Below are 18,279 nucleotides of genomic sequence, written 5' to 3' on the forward strand. Positions count from 1 at the left end.
CCAACAAATATATATATATATTTATTATTGACGAAAATCACAGAATGTTCGGCGTTAGTTAGCTTCCAACTCAACTTTTCGATCTTTCTAACGATTGATCGTAAATCATCTTCAAGTTTCTTTAGTTCAAAACCAGTGTAAACTGAAGCAAGTACTGGGTTATATACAAATTCTCTAGATAAACTGCAAAAAGTGCTGAAGATGATTGAAAAATCGAAATAGGTCCAATACACTCGAGACTGAATTAGTAAACTGTATATTACTCTAACGTTAATAAAATAAATTATGACGACAAGAATTTGGTTCGAAATATTAAGAAATGTACGAAAAAACAATCTAACGCTAGGAATTCTGTAGATTTCATAAATTACTGCATATATATATATATATATATATATATATATATATATATATATGTGTGTGTGTGTGTGTGTGTGTGTGTGTGTGTGTGTGTGTGTGTGTGTGTAGTATGTATGTATGTAAAGATTTTGTATAATATATGCAACAGTGCACGAAATCTGTATTAGAGATTGCCAGGCAACGACGATATACTACATCCGATGTGGAAAGTTTAAATTTTTGATGAGACTTTAAATGAAACATTAGCTCCATACATGTCTGGATGAGAAATGTCTGGCAGATTTTTTTCCGCTCTGTCAATTCCATTAATTCTCATTGGTTAGTTTGTTTTGCGGTATTTTGTTTTAAATCGCTTGACATAGCTGGTTAAGTTGACAGAGATTTATTTAACTTTAGCAATGTTCTATACTGATTGCCTTTTGCAACATCTTGAAATTCTTTGTCGCATTTATTTAGAAATGATTGGTTATTACATTTGAAACGTTATCTCGCTAGTAATGATCCTACCATTGCACGTGGCTGCAACCAAGAATGTGGCACTCAACAAACCAGCGGTCAGCAGTTCATTCTTGGATAACTACTTGCATCCAATCGCGGCGTTGATGGTCGATGGAGATCCAAATCCAAATTATATGTTGGGGCACTGCTTCCATTCGTCTGATGGTCCAGGCGGGCCAAACTGGGCAGTTGTTGACCTAATAAATAATTACAACGTGGAGTATGTCAACTTGTATTCAAGGAACATGTTGCGTTAGTTGTTATTCTTGCTTGTTTTTTTACAAAATCGCAAAATCTAACATCCCTAATCTAAAATTTAAAAATTCTCAACTCAGATAATCATTTTTTTCAACACCTGACCGTCGCTCTAACAATGTTTCTAATCGCGAAAATATATGTTAAACTCTTTCTCTTTTAACTAACATCTGATGTTGCTTTTGGCGGTCTGATCAGGATTTATTCTTAAATGAATTACTATAAAAAAAAAATACCAGCATTTAGGATCAACTTCAATTTTTATTTTAAAATAAAATTTCTAATTACTTTCGCTATAGTGTTTTAAAAATTACATGAACATAATTTTTTTTAAATTCGGTCATAACAAAAATTATCAATAAAATCATTGCGAACCTATTGATGGGGAGTTTAAAAACGCGAGCATTGCCGCGATTACGATATTACATTCCTCTTATAAAAAAAATTATCAAGCAATCTTTAGAGCGTTTTGAGGTTAAGAGAATTTCTCATGACGTAATTAATTCAGTGTCGGATTTAAAGGGTGCAAGCCACGTGTTTAAGGAAGGCCCTCCACTTTTAAAAACATTTTATTTCAACTTTTATCTACAAACTTCCATATTTAAGATGAATTTTAAAAACATTTTGAAATTGGGATTCCCTGAAAAATAAAAATAATCATGCACACCTACAACATACTACCATACGTTTGATTTATTAAGAAGAGAATAAAGCATTTTGCGAAAAACTGCTGGCATTGCCATTTTATTGGGATGCGTATTATTCGTGAGCACGCGAAAGATCGTTCACGATTGGCAGACAAGTGCTTGCATGCCAAAAATAATTGACATTGTCAAAAGATTTTGAAAAGAATTACTTTGTCATTTTGGTTTGATATTATAAGTTGGGCAATAAACAAAAATTGATTTGCCTGTGCCAACTGTCGCTCGTTCAACCGAAGTTCCTCCAATTTCATTCTAGCGGGCCTGAATTTTAATACACGAGTCGATTGAAATATTGCCTGTACTTTTTGTTTCATGCCTTTGCTTGTTTTCTTGTTTGTTGGCGATAATATGTGTGAATCAGGGTTTTGTTAAGTTCAACATTTTTTAATTTTTGTAAAATAAAAGTTGATTCCTCAACGTCTTTTTAACTATTAAGTAACGCGCGCAACCAAATTTTCAGCCGAACGACTAGATTATTTCATAGTCGGGCTGACGTCAGTGAATTACTCTGGACCAGGATTGGACATCATCAGAGGGACCTACCCTCTGTGTGGTCAGTATGGGTACAAGGCGGTCATCAGTAGCAAGCACACCTTGAAATGTTACGCCAATCTCGTTTCGTATCGTTACGTCATCGTACAACAACCCGCTAATGGAGCTGGATCGCTAACTATTTGTGAACTGGAGGTCTACCCTCCTGCTAATCCTTATTGTAATTATTTCATTTCGAAATTTGATTTTAATTTTCGTATAAAAAATCTTAAAGAAGTTTTAGCCCATTATTAATTAGTTATTATTATTATAATAATGTTAAATGATGTGAGTTATGAATTCCAATTGATTAATTGTTTCAGCAAAGTTTTGGAATCCATCATTGAACTGCCGTCTCACTGGACATGTTTCTTGTGTGATCGCTGCCTCGAGGTTGGAGTGTTTAATAAAGTGCCTTCCAGGCGAATGCGGCTCATTCAATTTCAAAGCAGATGAGTCTATCTGCGAATTGAACCAGCACCTCCAGGGCTACAGTCAAACTGATCTGATTGTCAGTTCAGGGTGGAGTTTCTACCAGGCCCAGTATGCGTGATCATCAAATCAATCGTTCTCCGTCTTTTTTCAAAAAAATTATTAGAATTTCACAAGACACTTATAAATCCAAATTATTCAGTAGTGTCATGGTTATACAAGCATTTGTGAAATATCCAACATTGACTAACCTATCAAATATTGTGACGTGTTTGTTAGCTGTTTGGTGGAAAATCCATTGAGCTGTCTTTACTGTGTCGACATTTTTTTTTAAATAATTTCTATTGCAACATTCATGCAAACCTTTTACAATAGTTTCAGTTGACTTAATGAAAAATATAAATCTTCGTTTAAAATTTTAATTATTTTATTTTATTAAATTAAAAACAAAATTATTTTTTAAGGAACAACGTTTTCTATTTTATTAGTCAAAATTATATCTTCTACGAGTTACATTTACTTGGAGAAGTATCTTTTGTCAAAATGAAGTGTTTCAACAATCTTATTCCATATACTTATATTAAGCAATGCCAGTTTGCAGTTGATATGACGAATAAATCAAACAAAAACAAATGCAATGTAATTGACGTTAAACACGTTCAGGCCTGAGGAATCGAGTTGTCATTTAAAAACACTGCTAACAAAAGTTGTCGTTTCTTTGTAAACAACCAGGCGAAAATTCCCGCTTTCGTTATTAAAGGTTATAATTAGATCGTCCCAAAAAGTAATAACAACAAATCTACAAAAAGTTTGTTTGGTAAATAAATTTTTTTTATTTCCAGATAAAAAATTCTTAGTAATTAATTAGTATTCCTGATCTCCGTCGGCATGGTTGATCCAATCATCTGCATCAACTGCCAGCAGTTGAAAATTACAATCCTTCTTCCATGCGAGCACTCGCACTGTCTTTCTTGCTTAGAGAAGAAGTATCCGAAAATGAACATCATCAAGTGTACCATTTGTAGGCAGTTGCACATTAGACCACAGAACATAAATTCACTTGCTAATGATGAAGTCATTACAATGTTGGGGAGGATTAAGAAGAGGAACGACGCGGAAATGAGCAACAAAAAATACTGCGAAACATGTGAGGATGTTGAAAGAGCGGCGGAGAAATACTGCACCCACTGCAGACAACATCTCTGTCTGTCTTGCCTTCAACTGCATAATAAGTTCAAATCGTTCCAAACACATGAGGTGGTTGATATCAATGTTAATTCGTCAAGCTATAGCGAGGCAATAAATAAAATTGATTATGAGAAGTGTCCGACTCACGATCTAAATATAGATATCTATTGCCAGAACTGCAATCAGTTCATTTGTTCAAAGTGTATCTACCAACACGAACGACATAAATTTAAGGAAATAAGTTCAAAAATTGAAAAGGACAAAAAAAAGATTGAGTCTACAATCGCTGAACTGCAAAAGCGCCTTGCAATTTACGAAGAAAAATTACAAAAATTTAATATATATACTAATAAAGATAAAATTTTATCAAAGATTCATTGCAGAGCTAACGCTTTAAAATTCGAAATTGATAAATATATCCAAGATTTAACTGGCCGCATTGAAAGTTGTTGCGATGATTTTGTTAATAAAGTAAGAAAGTATGAACAATTAATATCAATAGAAAAAGACATCATTGAATCAAGAATTTGTTCACTAGAAGAAACCTTGTGCAACTTGAACGTCCAAACAATTACTTTGGAAAAATATGATTTTCATGTTCCTGAGTGCAAAAAATTTGAGATATCATTCCCTAAGTTTGAGTTGCAGAAACCGACCACTTCGTTATACTTCAGTAAGTTCGAGAGTGCATCTAAATCATCTTTTCTAAAAAGGATTGGTGCTGATGAGTTGGTAGGCTCCCTGCATATCAAACGGTATAATTGCGTCTACTAATAAATAGTTTATATTTTTCAATAGTTTCAATAGTTTAGAATAGGTTATAGTAAACATAGTTCAATATTTTGTTGTCATATTTGTAAGTATTTTTTATTCAATTGCACAAAAGTTATTAAAAAATGAAACTCGTCACTTTAAAACTTTCGCTCATTCAATTAGAAATGCATGTTGTGATTTATTTATGAAAATTCGATTGCCATATTTTTTTAGTTAAACTAAAGACTATCATAATGTCTTTTATGTTACCATTTTCTCCAACAAGATTCAAACGATCAAAATAAATTCAATCTACGTTCTTAGATCCCAAAACGGAGTCAATACCTAAATTGTGAGTGAGAATTGATCCTGAGATGATGTTTTCGCGAGTATATTTAAATTAAGTTTGAACCAACGGAGAAAATACTTGATAAGAGAGTGCCAGATTCACTAAATGATGATAATTTCATTAGTATTATTAAAAAAAAATTAAGTACACGTGTACATCAAACAATATTTTCATATCAATGCTGTTATATCTTTGTAAACATTCGCTGGCAGGTAATTCCCACTTTCAATTTTGGTGAGGAATTTTTCAGCGTAAATAACAAAAGTGAGTTTAATAAACAAATTTTTGTTTTAACAAAAAAATACTTAAAATTGCAAATTTTTAAATTTAACGATCTGTTAACATGACCGATCCATTCATATGCACTTATTGTCGACAGTTGAAAACAAAATTTCTGCCATGCAAGCACACGCACTGTCTGTCTTGCTTAAGAAAAAAATACTCCGAAAACGATAAAACAATCAAATGTGACATTTGTGAGGAAGTCTGTGTTAGACCACGGAACCTAGACTCACTTCCTGATAACCAGTTCATAATGATGCTGAAAAAAATGGAGAAGAGGATCATCGCAGGAAGGAGCAACAAAAACTGTTGCGAAACATGTGGAGATAGTGGTGAGAGAGTGGCCGAGAAGTACTGCATCCACTGCAGGCAACATCTCTGTCTGTCTTGCCTTCAACTGCATTATAAGTTCAAAATGAACCAAACGCATGAGGTAGTTGACGCTGATGCATCAAATTATTATTATATTGAAGCAATAAATAAAGTTGATTATGAGAAATGCCCGACTCACGATCAAAATATAGATATCTATTGCGAAAACTGCAACCAGTTCATATGTTCAAAGTGTATCCACCAACACGAACGACATAAATTCAAGGAAATAAGTTCAAAAATTGAAGAAGATAAAAAGAAGATTGAATCTACAATTGCCAAACTTCAAAAGAATTTAACAATTTACGAAGAAAAATTACAAACTTTAAAGACCGATCTTAATAAGTTTGAAGTGTTATTTGAGATTCATTCGAGAGGTGACGCACTGAAACGCTTAATTGATGAATATGTACAGGATTTAATTAACCATGTTGAAGATAGTTACCAAAATTTCGTCGATGAAGGAATAGGTTTGCAACCATTAATCCGTGAAGAAAAAAAATTCGTAGAAACAAAAATTTCCTCATTAGAAGAAACCTTGGATAATTTGAACGCTCGGACAGTTGTACGAGAACAATACGACCTACATGTTCCGAAGTTTCAAAAATTTGAAGTTTTATTTCCCGAGTTTAAATTGAACAAACCAAAAACTGCTGTATGCCATAACCACGTTAACAATTCGTCTAACTCTTCCTGTTTGGAAAATATTAGTGTTGATGATTTATTAGGTTTTCTGGAAATCATTCATCATATTCGGACAATATAATTGCTTCTACTGTCAGCAACAAATGAATTTTGTATATATTTTCTCAATATTTTTTTGTTTAGATTTCGTTTATATAATGTTTTTTAATATTTTATAGTTTTATCTGTGATTGTTGTTGACTGGATCAGAAATAACTGAATCAAAGAACAATCTAAACTTTTTTATCGTGTAAACTTATCACATAATTAGATTTGTTATTATCATAGAGCTCTAAACGATGACTACCTATACGCAATTTCTTCTTGAAATTTAAATCCTCTGTGATGAAGAGTAAAAATTTGCGGGCAAATTTGTCCATTACCAGTTTTTTTTACTAGTGATTGAAAAACGTAATTATTTTGAGGTTAATACACCAGAGCCTTTAATGAACAAGCTCTCAAAAATTTGCGATGAATATAAATAAAATGTTAGAATAAAAAACTCGAAAGTTGTTCCAACCACAAGTGTCGTCATGTTCTGTCTGGCGTTGAATAAACGTATTATAAATTGTTTGTTAGGCAATTAAATTTATATCAAAGCTTACAAAAATTGTTATTTCTTTGCAAACATTTGCCACAAGGTAATTCCAAATTCCCACTTTTACTTTCTGGTAATAGTGATTCACAGGTAGTTTTCACTTTCGGGTAATAGTGATTCCGCAACGATTGAATTTCGTTATTGAATAAAAACAAAGTAAGTTTTACAATAAAATTTTCATTTTCCCAAATATTAAAAACAAAATGCTTATTATATATTTGCTAGAGAGATCTCCTGACATGGCCGATCTACTGACTTGTGATGGCTGTCAACAGGTGAAAACAAAACTTCTTCCTTGTAAACATTCGCACTGTCTTTCCTGTTTGGAAAAAAATTCCGAAACAGTAGAAAAAATAAAATGTGTCGTTTGTGGGGAAGTTCACGCCAGACCTCAGAACCTAGATTCACTTCCTGATAACAATTTCATCACAACGTTTGAAAAAATTAAACAGAAATACGAAGTAAAAATGATTGGCAACAATTATTGCGATACATGTGGAGATGGTCAAAAAGTGGCGGAGAAGTATTGTGCCCACTGCAGACAACATCTCTGTCTGTCTTGTCTTCAAATGCATAATAAGTTCAAAATGAACCAGAAACACGAGGTGGTTGACGTTAATGTTGATTCATCAAGTTACAATGAGGCCATAAAGAAAGTTGATTATGAGAAGTGTCTTACTCACGATCAAAATATAGACATCTATTGCCAGGACTGCAACCAGTTCATTTGTTTAAAGTGTTTCATATTTCAGCACAAAGAACATAAATTCACGGAAATAAGTTCAAAAGTTGAAGAGGATAAAAAAAAGATTGAATCTACAATCGCTGAACTTCAAAAAAATTTAGTTATTTATGATGAAAAACTGGAAATTTTTGAAGAAACATCTGTGAAATCTGAAATAATATCAAAAATTTGCTCAAACGGTAACGCCTTGAAAGTTTTCATTGATAATTTTATAAAGGATTTCGTTGACTTAACTGAAAAACTGTTCCAAATGTATCATGGTGAACTAATAAAAGAATCTAAACTTGAAATTTGCAACGAAAAAAAAATAATTGAAGCAAGAATTTCTTCTTTAATCGAAACCATGAATGATCTCAACTTTCAAACTGTGATTCACAAAAAATACGACCTCTGTGTTACCAAGTGCAAAACGTTTTATATACAGTATCCCTTTATCGAGTTTCGCGAACCATCAACTTTGTTATACTATAATTTATTAGATTACGTTGCATATGGGTTTTTACCTTTGGTCGCAGAAATGTTCCCAGATAAGCAGCATGAAAAAAATTTTGATTCATCTGGTCCTAATGCAATGAAAAATGCAAAGAGGATTTCTATCACTGAGTTAATAGGCCGTGTATATATCAAAAATATTTATTTGACAGTTTAATTAACAGTTTAATTAAATGATTAAATCATTTTTTGGGTTTGTTAAATTAACATTTTAAGTAAATTTGCTTGGATCCGTTAAATTGTAATGATGTTTAATATTAAAAACTAATTTTTATATATTTATGACTGTCAGCTTATTCAGAAGTCTTTGAAAAATCGATCAAATGATAACTAATTCAACACATCCATTGAACGCATACATATGACGTTCTTTTCCAGTTGCGGAATGTCCTATTTGTTAGCTAATTATTAGTAATTTTGTGTTAGCTAATTATTAATTACATTGTTTTAATTGTATTTTTTTGTTGAAAATATAAATTAACCAAAAACTTAATTCAGTTAACTTTATTAATAAAAAAAAAGATTTAAGCAAAATACTGCCTATACATTCAATTCAGATCCTATTGAACGTAGAAAGTTATCAAAACTAACTAATTATGTGGGAAAGCATTCATTAGTATTCAATGTAGAGCATTCGTGTATATATTTTTGAAGCGCTACATGCATGGCGTGCCACTCCGCTACTAGGTTTTTCATTCAACTTTGCCAACAGGCGAGTCTTCTTATTTCAGATCTTCTCTTCAAAATTACTTAGAAGTAAAGTTTCAATTGATGGTTATTGTAAGAAGATCTAGCGTGTCGAACGCTCAAAAGGCGGTTTTTATCGTTTTGTGGACTGTCCGGATGAAGTTTTTTGTTTTTTTTTTATTTGCTGACATGTTGGAAATAAAATCAGAGAGAGAGAGAGAGAGAGAGAGAGAGAGAGAGAGAGGAGAGAAAAAGAGAAAATGAGAAAGTAAGGAGAAATAGAGAATCAAACAAAGAGGGCGTAAAAGAAAGGATTGTTAGAGAAAGAATAGAAAGATAGAAGGAGAGAGAACGAGGAAAAAAGAGAATAGAAAGAAGATGTGGAAGAAAGACGAGAACTCGTGAAAAAAGGAATGTTTTCTCCGATGTTGAGTTGTGTCATACTTTGTGCAATGACTTCATATCGCACATGTTAAAATGAATTGAAAAGAAATACAAATTAATATTATATTTTTTGTACTTGATTCACGAATTAAATTCTCATTTATTCATACCCATTTTTTTTATTTTTTAAAAATATCTTAATTTATCCATCATCGATGATTACCAGTTCATTTTTACACTATAGACTCTTCATTCATTCAAATCCATTTCACATGCACCCATGTCAGTCAGCCATCCACCTCCAGTTTCATTCCAGACAGGCGCAATAGTGAGCCAATGAAGAAAAAAGGAAGACTTAAAAATATGTGTGCGCGTTGATCCGGAAGGTCGTAACCGTCCCACAGGATCATCCCACATTTAAATCTCCCCTCTTTCCCGATTGGTCGGTCACTTTCTTCTGACGGATTTTCATTCTTCGGCTTCGTTTTAATTTGAAATTAGTATAAATTCGTGTAATTATTTACAATAAACAGATAGGCGTTACTTCAAAATAATTCGATCAGATGTTTTCAAATGTCCCGCCAGATTTTTATAGAGATGATGATGAAGAAATCTGGCTCGAAAGCCTACCTCTATGAAATATTTTATAAACTAGTTTGAGAATTATGATCTAGAGTTTCTAACAGTAATACTTATCTATCTGGTTTGTAGTGAAATATAAAAGTTGCCTAACTAGCTAGGCAAATCATTGTTGGGACCTCATAAATAACTGCATCACATAAGAACCTGCTTCTTCACCATTATTGGAAAAACATCTTACTAATTGTACCAAGAATAAACATTTATTTAAAGTCAAATAAATTTGCGTATATACTTATCTACTAGATTCAAAATTTATTTATGCTAACCAATATCATGAAATATATCTGTTTGTATATAAGTTTAAAAATATAAACTTATTCTTACGATTCTTTTTTTGTTTTACTTCAACTTTTTCCAGTTTGAAAATTCTTCAAAATGAAACCTCACTGGTGACCTTTGTGCTTTTTGTGACCTTGACTTTTGGGACGGAGTTTTGGAAAACCCCTGAAAAACATGAATTACTATTACTAAAGTTGAAAATAAATAAAAATGTATTAATTTCATAGAAAAAAATCTAATTTATTTTTAAAATTTAAAAAATATACCGCATTTTTAATTATTACTACTAATTAATTAATCAATCAATCAATTAACTGAAAATTTACATAAATAACTAATTTCCAAACACAAAATTGAATTTTTCAATGTTAAAAATCGCATAGTCTCGTCTGAAAAATTAATTCTCAGATACAGAACATACCCTTTTTCGGCCACACAAGCGATGAAACTAATCATCTAAACTCACAATTAAACTTTATCAAACCACGTAGAAACAAATTAAAATCATTTAAAAATAATTAATAAAATAAATATATGTCATAATAATGATTAATTATAATTAAAACTGCGGAAAATTAATAGAACGGTACGACGCCAGAAGCTCACTCGGTTCCTTCTTTTAAATATGGAAAGCCAGCCATGCGTGGCGAACAATAAGAATAACAATAACGGTAGCAACAACAATAATAATAATAAGAATAAGGAAAACAACAACAACAATAATAATAATAATAACGGGAAGAAGAAGAAAAGATGATAAACATGAAAATAATAGTTGTTGTTGTGGTTGTTGTTGTTGCAATTGTTGTTGTAGTTGTTGTTGTTGTTATTGTTGTTGTTGTTGTGGTTGTTGTTGTTATTGTTGTTGTTGTTTCATAATTGTAGATGGTTAAAGTTGAAATGATGACGATGATGGTATAAAAAATTAATAAGGACGATTATGATTATATTGATATATAATAATAATGAGTGCAAGTGTGTTGTCGTTTGAACGATGGTGATGACGACGATGATGATGAAGATGAAGAGGAAGAAGATGAGGACGATGACGACGGTGAAAAAGAGGAAAAAGATGATGAAAACGACGACGATGACGCAACGAATCGCGAGCGACCACGTGTATAAAAATGAAATGGATACGCAAGACTTCCTTTTACCTGAGCGCACCTTGTTTGTGCGTGTGTGCGTGTGCGCGTGTGCGTGCGTGTGTGTGTGTGTGGTGTGTGTTTTGGTGTTTGCAGGTGTGTTATTGGATATTTTTAGAGTTAAGCTTATTTAATCAATTTTATTTCTAAATGATTTTACAAATAAAAAAGTCAAAATGAAACGTTTCAAAAGTTAACTTCTAAGAAATGTTTAATAAGTAAAATACACGCACACACGCGCTCACATACACACACTCGCAGGCACGCACGCACATATATAAAAATGTGTATGTCTGTCTTGAAGAAATTTAATCGAATATTATGTTTGTCTTTCTGTACGTATGTAAGCATTTTAGCAAAGGTATATGCATAAATTTAGACACACACACACACACACCACACACATACAAACGCACACATTTTTATATGCTTTTATATGATATGTATACAATATGTATGGCACAAATACATTGTTTTTCATGTTCATACTAACTTTCCTGGATTAAAAGTGTATGTTAAGTTGTGTTAGATGTGTGTGTGCGCGTGTGTGCGTGCGCATGCGTGTGTGTGTGCGTGCGTGTGTGTGTGTTTGCAGCAATGTTTGTAACTACAGTGAGAACATTAAAAATTTAAAAACCGACCTGTATCTATAACAGAAGCACAGGCAACCATTCAGAGAGAGCCACAGTTATAATAATATAACAATAACAACATCAATAACAATAATAATAATAATTACATCAACACGTGCATAACCATAATAACAACAACAACAAGTAATAATGAGAACATCCTTTCATTTTAAAAAACGTACATTGTAATTATAAAGTTGAAGTAATAAAACTGATAATGTTAATTATTTATATAGATATTCTACAATGCTCGCCATACATTTTAAATGGGCAAAAAGAGAAATAGAATCGGCATTAAAATATGTTCAAATCGTGTTCCTATCACAGTCAATTGCGTAAGATGATTATAATAATAATATGATAATAATAATAATAATAATAATAATAATAACTGTTCCAGCTCACCTTTATTCTTTTCAGTTTGACTGCATTGGACGGTTAATCAATATTCACTTGCACACCTCAGCCAATCCACCCCGCCTTAACTTCTTCTTTGGTCACGTGCCAAGAAATGGAGAGAGAGAGAAAGAGAGAGAGGAAGAAAGATAGAGAGAGAGAGAAAGAGAGAGAGAAAATGTGTGTATGGGAGAGTGAGAGAGAATGAGACAGATAGAGAAGTGGAGCATAAAAGAAATTGGGAAACAAGAAATAAAAAATAAGAAAAGAGAGAAAAAGAAAGTGAGAAAATAGGAGAAAGAGAAAAAAAATGAGAGAAAGAAAGAGTGGTAACATGCAAATAATTAAAGAAAGAGAGAATGAAAAAAAGAGAAAGAATGAGAAAGATGAAAGAAAATGATAGAAAGAGAGAAAAAAGAAAGGAAAATGAAAAGATAGGGAAAGAAAAGATGAAGAGAGAGCGAGAGAGAGAGAAAAAAAATTGAGGCAATTTCAAAAAAATGAATAAAGTGATCTGTCACTCGTCGGTCGTTGTTTCACTTCGACCGCATCACATTTGACAAGATGAAATTATCATCTACAATTATTTTACTATAACAAAGTTCATTTTATTATTTTTATTATTATTAACTATTATCATTAGCAATGCTATAAATGTAATCATTATCATCATGGTCGTCATCATCATCGTCACCATCATTGTTCTTACAACAAGCGAATCGTAAAAACCGTTTGTCCTTGTTTGTTTGCTTGTTTGCTGTATATATGTATTTTATTGTATATGTATGTATGTATGTGTGTGTGTGTTTCTCTGTTTGTGTGTGTGTTTTTCTGTTTGTGTGGGAATGTGCGTGCCTGTGTGCGTGCGTGCGTGTGCGTGTGTTTCTAAATACACCGAATTTTTTGTTTAAAAGATTTCGCAGTCACTAATTTTTTTTACGAGCAAGTATGTGCTGAACTTAATTATGATGATGATGACGACGACGATGATAATGATGATGATCAAAATAATTACAATTATAACAAATATTATGATATGTATGAATATCTTCATCTTCTTTTTTTTAACTTTTTCATCATCATTACCACCATTATCATCATCATCATCAACAAACAACTTTACACATCATCATCATCATCATCATCAAAAATAGCCCAATCCTTGTCATCACCATCAACAAAACAATGCCAACAACAACAACATAGACATCAACAACATCTGCAACAACAACAACAACCAAAGGACCAAAAACAACAAAAACCAAAGAACCAAAAAAATAAGAAGTTAATGTGTTGGATAACAATAGATGGCGTTTCTTCAAAACATCCGCCCTATTATTATACCAGTACAAATTTTAGTCTGTAAATATGTTTGTATGTATGTATGTTTGTTTGCTTGGTTGTATGTTTGCATGTTTGTATGTTTGTTTGCATTGCTGTATCTGTATATATGTTTGAATAAATGGATGAATAGAAAGATAATCTGAGTTAATTGGAATGTTTATGTGTCGTTTCGTATGAATGTATGTTTGTTTGTCTGTTCGTTTGTATGTATGCATTTATGTTTGTGTATATGTATGTGTGCACGTGCACGTATGTACACACAAAGGAATCCAGGCATACAAAGAAATATTTTTTTAGAAACATCTTCCTGTTGAGTTTGTTTTAATTGTTGTTATTTGTTTTTTGGAAACAATTGTTTGCACGGTTCGGTGAATTTTTTTTATTTTTCTTGTTTTTTTTTTGCGTTTTTATCTTTGTTTTAATTTTTGTCTTCTCGGCAAGTTTGTACATGTAGTTTGGTTGTTTGGTTTGGGAGTGCGTTGTTATGTAGGTAGGTAGGTAGGTAGGTAGGTAGGTAGGTAGGTAGGTAGGTAGGTAGGTAGGTAGGTAGGTAGGTAGGTAGGTAGGTAGGTAGGTAGGTAGGTAGGTAGGTAGGTAGGTAGGTAGGTAGGTAGGCAGGTAGGTAGGTAGATACTGACAATTTGTGTGTTTGTATGTCTGTCCGTATGTGTTTAATTATGCGTGCGTGTGTATGGTTTTATTCATATGAATTTTTTTAGGAAATTTTATTACCATTTTGAGTAGCATTTTATTCAATTTAATATTATTATATTTCACTTAATTTTCCTGCCGATACAATGAATGACATTTGTTTGATAGTTTCTTTTAAAGTAAAGTTTAACAAAAATTACTAAAAGAAATTTTACTTTAAAAATCTCATTAACGACAAAAGCATTGAAAAAGCTGGAATTCCTAAACATCGCACTGCGTTTAGCCTTCCAGAATTAATAACATATATTAAATTATTTATTTATATAAAAATTTTATTTAATTATTTAAATCACATATATTAAATTATGTATTTATTTATATAAACATTTATTCGATTATTTATTTAATTATTTATTGTGAATTAATTTCATTTATTTATGATTTTTTAATAAGCGCTTACAATAAAAAACATTAAAAAAAGCAATCTGACACAGCAATGAGAGATCAATATTGACTGATCCACAACTACAAAAACTACAAACAAACAATCAGATACAAAACAAAATTAATAATAATAATAATAACAAAAACTACAAACAAACAGAGTACACAAACAAACAAAATAATACAAATACAAAACACAAACACAGATCTTAATACATCAATACAAGGTACAATGCATACGCATATACCGAATCGACGGGATAAAACAATGCTACAACTTGCACGCACACATACATAAACACACACACACAAATTAACACACACACACACACACACACACACACATACATACATACATACATTTTTTTCCCTCACTCGTCCGTTCAGTAATTAGCTCATTCATTCCCCCATCATTCACTCATTCATTCGTTTGTTCGCTGGCCCGTTCCTTTGGTCATTCGCTTGTTCATCCATTCATTCATCCATCCACCCCACTTGGTTTGTTTCCTTTCCCTCGTTTCTTGGTTGTTTTAAATCACATATGGCTCCAACGTTACAACAGTGCCCCGTCTGCTTTAACCACTATAGAAGCACTTCAGACGGGAAGTTATGTCGGCACTGAGGTAAAGTGAAAGGACAGGAATGCTCGGGGTCCCGGAAAAAAGTTGATCCATCGGGCGCGAGGGCTGCTTCGCCTCTCGGTGTCGCACCCGACCCCAAGCCTGGGTTGCCCACACGGTCGTCGGCCGCATCGGTCTTCGGTGATCCTCTCGGCCTGGATTACTCTGGTGTTTTTGACAAGCTGACGGCCGTGCTGAAATGTGTACCGGTGTACGACCATATCCCTAAGCCATGCAGGGAGAAGTTCGCACATGATCTGAACGCCTTGCTGACGGCTGTTTGTAATGACCCTGGTGACCCGGCTCACTGGATTAGACTCCACTGTTTTGTCCCATACGTCTTACAGAAGACTTCCAGAGGGGGTCGCCGGGTCAACAAGCGTCTAAGCGAATATTCAACTATTGGTCTTGAAACCCTGGTACTGTGCTTTGATGGGTTCAATAATGCCAAATCACAAAAGCACAACCCCGATCGGTGGATCAACGCTGTGTCATCTTGTATTGAACAGGGAAACCTGTCCTCGGCTGTCAGACTTGTCTGTTCGCCGGAGGGCCTGGCGGAGAGCTCGCCGGCCACCTTCGATAAATTATGTTCCATCCACCCAAAAATTCCGGTGGACAGGCGGGTCTTTCGCGCATTGACACCAACGGCTGGTTGCGTTTCTCCCGCCGAGGTGCTGAGGGCCGTTAAATCGTTCAAAAACGGTTCTTCTGGAGGCCTGGATGGCCTACGACCCCAGCACCTTAAAGATGTTTTTTCAGGCCCTTTGCCAATCGACGACACACTGAACTCCTTAACCCAATTCATTAATTTGATCTTATCTGGAGCTTGCCCACTCTCCGTCCGCCGGTTCTTTTTTGGAGGCCGGCTAATAGCTTTAAATAAGAAAGACGGAGGGGTCAGACCGATTGCGGTCGGGAACGTTTGGAGGAGGTTGGCCGGCAAATGTGCCTTGGCCCTGGTCGTGGTCGAACTCAAGACCAAGTTCTACCCGACTCAGCTAGGTGTCGGGATTAAGGGTGGCGCTGAGGCTGCTGTTCATGCGGTTCGAAGATTGGTCACCGACCTCCCCGATCAATGGGGGTTTCTGAAACTGGACTTTAAAAATGCCTTCAATACCTTGAGAAGAGACTCGATGTTGGAGGCTGTCAAACTTTTTTGCCCCAATATCTATAATTTTTGCCATTCTGCCTATGGCGGTGTCTCTTCCCTTGGCTACCACTCTTGGGTTGTAGAATCGTCCGAGGGGGTACAGCAGGGTGATCCCCTTGGTTCTTTGTTGTTCGCACTAACTCTTCATCCACTCTTAGAAAAAGCTTCGTCCACTTTCGTTTGCGCTTATCTGGATGATATCAGCATAGCTTCGGACGGTCTAACTCTGGCCGATAGCTACGAATATTTGAAGCATAACTCCGCTGCAATTGGCTTAGAGTTAAACATTAAAAAATGAGAACTTCACTGCCAAAGTTTATTTCAGGTGCCACATGCGCTGGCTGAAATACCCAGAGTTGGTGCATCAGAACTGAGTTTTTTAGGCACACCCTTGGTCGAGGGCGATTATCGTGTTTCCTGTCTTTTGGCCCATGATGCCTTGACTATTATCCGCAATGCCCTCAGTTTGCCCAAATTGATGTACTTCCTGCGTACATCCAAACACATTGACCCTTCTAAATTGGGCGAATTTGACGGAGCCCTGCGCACCGCCCTGTCGTCGATTTGCAATGTTCAAGTGACTGACAGTGGTTGGTCCCAGGCTCAGCTGCCGGCGCGATTTGGTGGGCTGGGGTTGCTTAGCGTGGTTCAGCTGGCTCCCGTTGTTTATAATTCTTCTGCCGCTGCCACTCTCGACCTGCAGTCTTCCCTGCTCCACCGGTTTTTTCGTTGCCGCGATATTCTTCCCCCAGTGTCCGCCCTGGGGGACCGTACGCACGTCCAAATTTTGAACGAAGAATATAAAAAAATCTTTCAAAATTTGTTGTCTTCACGCGGCGACGACTTTTCCACCGCTCGTTTGTTGGCCATGTCCAGCGTTGCCAGCTGTGGGTGGTTGAGATCGTGGCCCAACACCTCTGTGGGCACCAGGCTTGACGACGAGTCTGTGAGATTTGCCATTGGCTTCAGACTTGGCCTGGTCATTCAGAATAAATACACGTGCCGATGTGGCGCTGGGGCGGACGAGTTTGGGCACCACGGTTTGGTTTGTCGCCTGGGTGGGGGCCGTCAACTACGTCACTCAGCGCTAAACGATTACATTTGTCGGCTCTTCTCCAAGGCTTCAATCCCGGTTCTCAAGGAAACATCCGGCATTTCTGCGCATGATGGTAGGCGCCCGGACGGATGCACGCTAATACCTTGGAGAGCCGGCAGATGTTTGGCGTGGGATGTTACGGTCCCTGGCACCCTCGCCGAACGATACGTAAACCTGACAAATAAAGAATGCGGTTTGGCCGCGGCCAGGGCAGCGGACGAAAAAATGAAAAAATATGGGAACGCCCTCCCCTCGATGGAATTCTTGCCAATATGCATCGAGGTTCTTGGCCCGATGGACCCCAACACCCTTAAATTTCTTAAGGAAATATGCAAAATGATCAGCGTCAGATCAGGCGCCAGCAGCGAACTGTTTTTCGCAGCTAACCACATTTTGTGCTTGTTGCAGCGGTTCCTGCGTGTCTGTGTGCTTGAAAATATCCAACTGAATGCCGACATGTGCAATTAACGACAAATAAGTGTTAATCCATTTGTTACTTGATGTTTGACGGTTCAGTGTCGCTCATCATGTTTTGGTTTTAACATACATACATACATACATAC

General features: G+C 35.0%; 5 protein-coding genes across 5 annotated transcripts; all 5 read left to right on the forward strand.

Annotated features, from left to right (window-relative positions):
- Positions 1 to 857: 857 nt before the first annotated feature.
- On the forward strand, positions 858 to 2,901 carry HELRODRAFT_175606 (hypothetical protein; the record flags this gene model as incomplete). The annotated part of the gene is made up of 3 exons (XM_009023018.1): positions 858 to 1,110; positions 2,278 to 2,529; positions 2,672 to 2,901. The coding sequence occupies 3 exons, from the start codon at positions 858 to 860 to the stop codon at positions 2,899 to 2,901; spliced, it is 735 nt and encodes a 244-aa protein (XP_009021266.1).
- A 767-nt stretch (positions 2,902 to 3,668) lies between these two features.
- On the forward strand, positions 3,669 to 4,742 carry HELRODRAFT_175607 (hypothetical protein; the record flags this gene model as incomplete). Its single annotated transcript, XM_009023019.1, has 1 exon — positions 3,669 to 4,742. One exon carries the CDS (start codon positions 3,669 to 3,671, stop codon positions 4,740 to 4,742), a length of 1,074 nt encoding a protein of 357 aa, XP_009021267.1.
- A 671-nt stretch (positions 4,743 to 5,413) lies between these two features.
- On the forward strand, positions 5,414 to 6,490 carry HELRODRAFT_175608 (hypothetical protein; the record flags this gene model as incomplete). The annotated part of the gene is made up of 1 exon (XM_009023020.1): positions 5,414 to 6,490. The coding sequence occupies one exon, from the start codon at positions 5,414 to 5,416 to the stop codon at positions 6,488 to 6,490; it is 1,077 nt and encodes a 358-aa protein (XP_009021268.1).
- Positions 6,491 to 7,245: 755 nt separating this feature from the next.
- On the forward strand, positions 7,246 to 8,400 carry HELRODRAFT_175609 (hypothetical protein; the record flags this gene model as incomplete). The annotated part of the gene is made up of 1 exon (XM_009023021.1): positions 7,246 to 8,400. The coding sequence occupies one exon, from the start codon at positions 7,246 to 7,248 to the stop codon at positions 8,398 to 8,400; it is 1,155 nt and encodes a 384-aa protein (XP_009021269.1).
- A 4,212-nt stretch (positions 8,401 to 12,612) lies between these two features.
- HELRODRAFT_175610 (hypothetical protein) lies at positions 12,613 to 18,184 on the forward strand (the record flags this gene model as incomplete). Its single annotated transcript, XM_009023022.1, has 5 exons — positions 12,613 to 12,690; positions 15,008 to 15,074; positions 15,471 to 16,317; positions 17,086 to 17,197; positions 17,762 to 18,184. The coding sequence occupies 5 exons, from the start codon at positions 12,613 to 12,615 to the stop codon at positions 18,182 to 18,184; spliced, it is 1,527 nt and encodes a 508-aa protein (XP_009021270.1).
- Positions 18,185 to 18,279: the final 95 nt, after the last annotated feature.

This window comes from Helobdella robusta, assembly GCF_000326865.2.
Source record: "Helobdella robusta unplaced genomic scaffold HELROscaffold_34, whole genome shotgun sequence".
NCBI lineage: Eukaryota > Metazoa > Annelida > Clitellata > Rhynchobdellida > Glossiphoniidae > Helobdella > Helobdella robusta.